Source organism: Austrofundulus limnaeus, unplaced genomic scaffold (genome assembly GCF_001266775.1).
Source record: "Austrofundulus limnaeus strain Quisiro unplaced genomic scaffold, Austrofundulus_limnaeus-1.0 Scaffold46, whole genome shotgun sequence".
In the NCBI taxonomy this organism is placed as follows: domain Eukaryota; kingdom Metazoa; phylum Chordata; class Actinopteri; order Cyprinodontiformes; family Rivulidae; genus Austrofundulus; species Austrofundulus limnaeus.
The window spans coordinates 225,842-228,188 of NW_013952448.1; the positions used below are offsets into that span (position 1 = coordinate 225,842).

Sequence of the window (2,347 nt, forward strand, 5' to 3'; positions counted from 1 at the left end):
CTTTAGCCCAGGTAAGACACATCTGCCGCTGTTTCTGGTTCAAAAGTGGCTTGACCTGGGGAATGCTGCACCTGTAGCCCATTTCCTGCACACCCCTGTGTATGGTGGCTGTGGAAGTTTGTACTCCAGACTCAGTCCACTGCTTCTGAAGGTCCCCCAAGGTCTGGAATCGGCCTTTCTCCACAATCAATCGTTTAGAGAACCTTTTCATAATATGCTAATTTTTTTGAGATAGGGATTTTTGGTTTTTCTTTACTTTTTTTTCCAAAATCATCAATATTAAAACAATAAAAGGCTTGAACTACTTCAGTTGGTGTGCAATGAATCTAAAATATATGAAAGTTTAATGATTATCAGTACATTACAGAAAATAATGAACTTTATCACAATATGCTAATTTTTTGAGAAGGACCTGTATTTTGCTAACAGACACAGTTGAATCCAATAGTTAAAAGCTAAATTTTACCCAAACATCTTGTTAGATCTGTTGCTGTGTTGGCGATTGCTGAAGTTGTTGTTATTTTTATGTTTCGTCAAGTAATAAATTGAATCCATTGGATGGCAGCCATCATGATTAAACCTCTACAAAAAGAAACTCACAGAGGATTTCACAAATCTCGGGCCACTGCCTCTGCTTTTCCAGGATCAGGCGAAGTTTGGAGCAGATGTGGGCGTGGCTGACATAATCTAGTAAAATCCGGACCACGCTCCCTGACAGGTGCTGGAGGCAGCAGAGACTCATGAAGTCACAGAACTGGAGACAGAAAATAATGAAAATAAAATATTCTAGGATCATTAAAGCAAAAATGAAATGCTGGAATGTAAAAACGCTGAGTCGTTGAGAAGTGAGTGGAAAAGTTCTGAACAGGTGATGTGAGGTCAAAGGAGGCGGAGCTCAGTTTTCTAGCATTTAGCTGAGTTTACACAAAATTAGAACATTTTACTTTCTAGTTTAAGTGTATTCAGACAAATAACATCAATTATTAAAAAAAGATCATTTCAGAAAAAAAAGTTTTGCTTTTCATAAAATGACACAGTGGGACACTTACTGGAATCTTCCCCTCTGCTTCCTCAACGTCCGACGTGTTGTCATGGTAACAGTGGAAACACCTCTCCACCTTGTAGCCGCTGTTGAGCAGCAGCCGCATCATCACCTCGTCTTTCAGGCAGTACTGCAGGGCGGTGGGAAACACCGTGTCACTCACCACCGTGAAGTAACAGTTCACGTCTGCCCTGGCTGCCAGCAGCAGCCGCACCAGCTCATGAGAACCAGACCGGACCGCCACCAGCAGGCAGTGCAGGGGGTCCAGGTTGGTCTTGGCCCCAGCTGCCAGCAGGATTTTGGCGCACTCCACATCCCCGTTTGAGACGGCGAAGTACAAGGCACTTCTCCTCAGGTCTCTGTAGTTCTCAGAGTTCCTCGCGTTCATGCGGTAGTTGACGTCGAAGCCTCGGGCCAACAGGAGCTGCAGGCAGAGACTCTGACGGCCCTCCACGGCTGAGTGGACCGGACTCTGACCCGCTTCTTTAATGGCCTTCTTACTGGTCAGTGGGATCAACATTTCCAGAGCACTGGGGGAGGAGTACAGAGATGGAATTTGTTTGCATAGAGTACATTGATGATGAATTAAAATGTTTTATTCATCAGAAACTACAAGTACAGAAAGCGCCTCGGTTCTTCAGCACATGTAAAGCAGGAACTGACCTGTAGTGGCCAGCGTATGCAGCCTTGTGAATGGGGAGATGTCCGGTGCTACTGGGCAGGTTTAGGTCGCCTCCATTGTCCAACAGCAGCTGGATGCAAGCCGTATTCCCTGCTCCGGCTGCGTCCATCAGGACACTTTCTCCATTACAAGCCTGGGAGTTGACTTTGCTGCCTGAACAGGGAGGAAGAGCCACACTCAGTCCTCTGAGCTACAGTCACATCATGCAGAGGACTGTTCATGAACTGACCACAGTTCAGCAGAATCTCAGTGGTGTGCAGATGTCCGTGCTCTGCAGCCACAGCCAGAGGCGTCACGCCCATCACATCCTTCTGGTTGACCCGCCCCCCGGCTCTCAGCAGCAGCATCAGGATGTCCACATTGCCCACCTTGGCCACCTCATGCATCGCCGTCCACCTCTTCTGACAGAGCTGCTCTACCCAGGCTCCATGAGACACCAGAGTGTGTGTCATCTCATAGGAGTTAGCTCGGACTGCTGCACACACACACACACACACACACACACGTTTTTTTCATCTCAGTGGGGACCTGGTATTGACCCATTAGTTTGTCATTTCAATTAACCCTGAAGCTTTACCCTAAACCTAAACACCCCAAATACATACCTGACCCTAAAACTAGCC

At 46.8% G+C, this 2,347-nt stretch overlaps 1 protein-coding gene across 1 annotated transcript in view; it reads right to left on the reverse strand.

Moving 5' to 3' along the window:
- The window catches only part of LOC106517228 (ankyrin repeat and SOCS box protein 15), a 14,175-nt gene that overhangs the window by 3,445 nt on the left and 8,383 nt on the right, over window positions 1–2,347 (reverse strand). The window contains exons 6-9 of the mRNA XM_014007951.1: window positions 1,954–2,199; window positions 1,706–1,877; window positions 1,050–1,572; window positions 601–754 (exon numbers count right to left, since the gene is read on the reverse strand). Of these exons, the coding sequence (XP_013863405.1) occupies window positions 601–754; window positions 1,050–1,572; window positions 1,706–1,877; window positions 1,954–2,199 (1,095 nt within the window). The remainder of the gene's footprint in view (window positions 1–600; window positions 755–1,049; window positions 1,573–1,705; window positions 1,878–1,953; window positions 2,200–2,347) is intronic.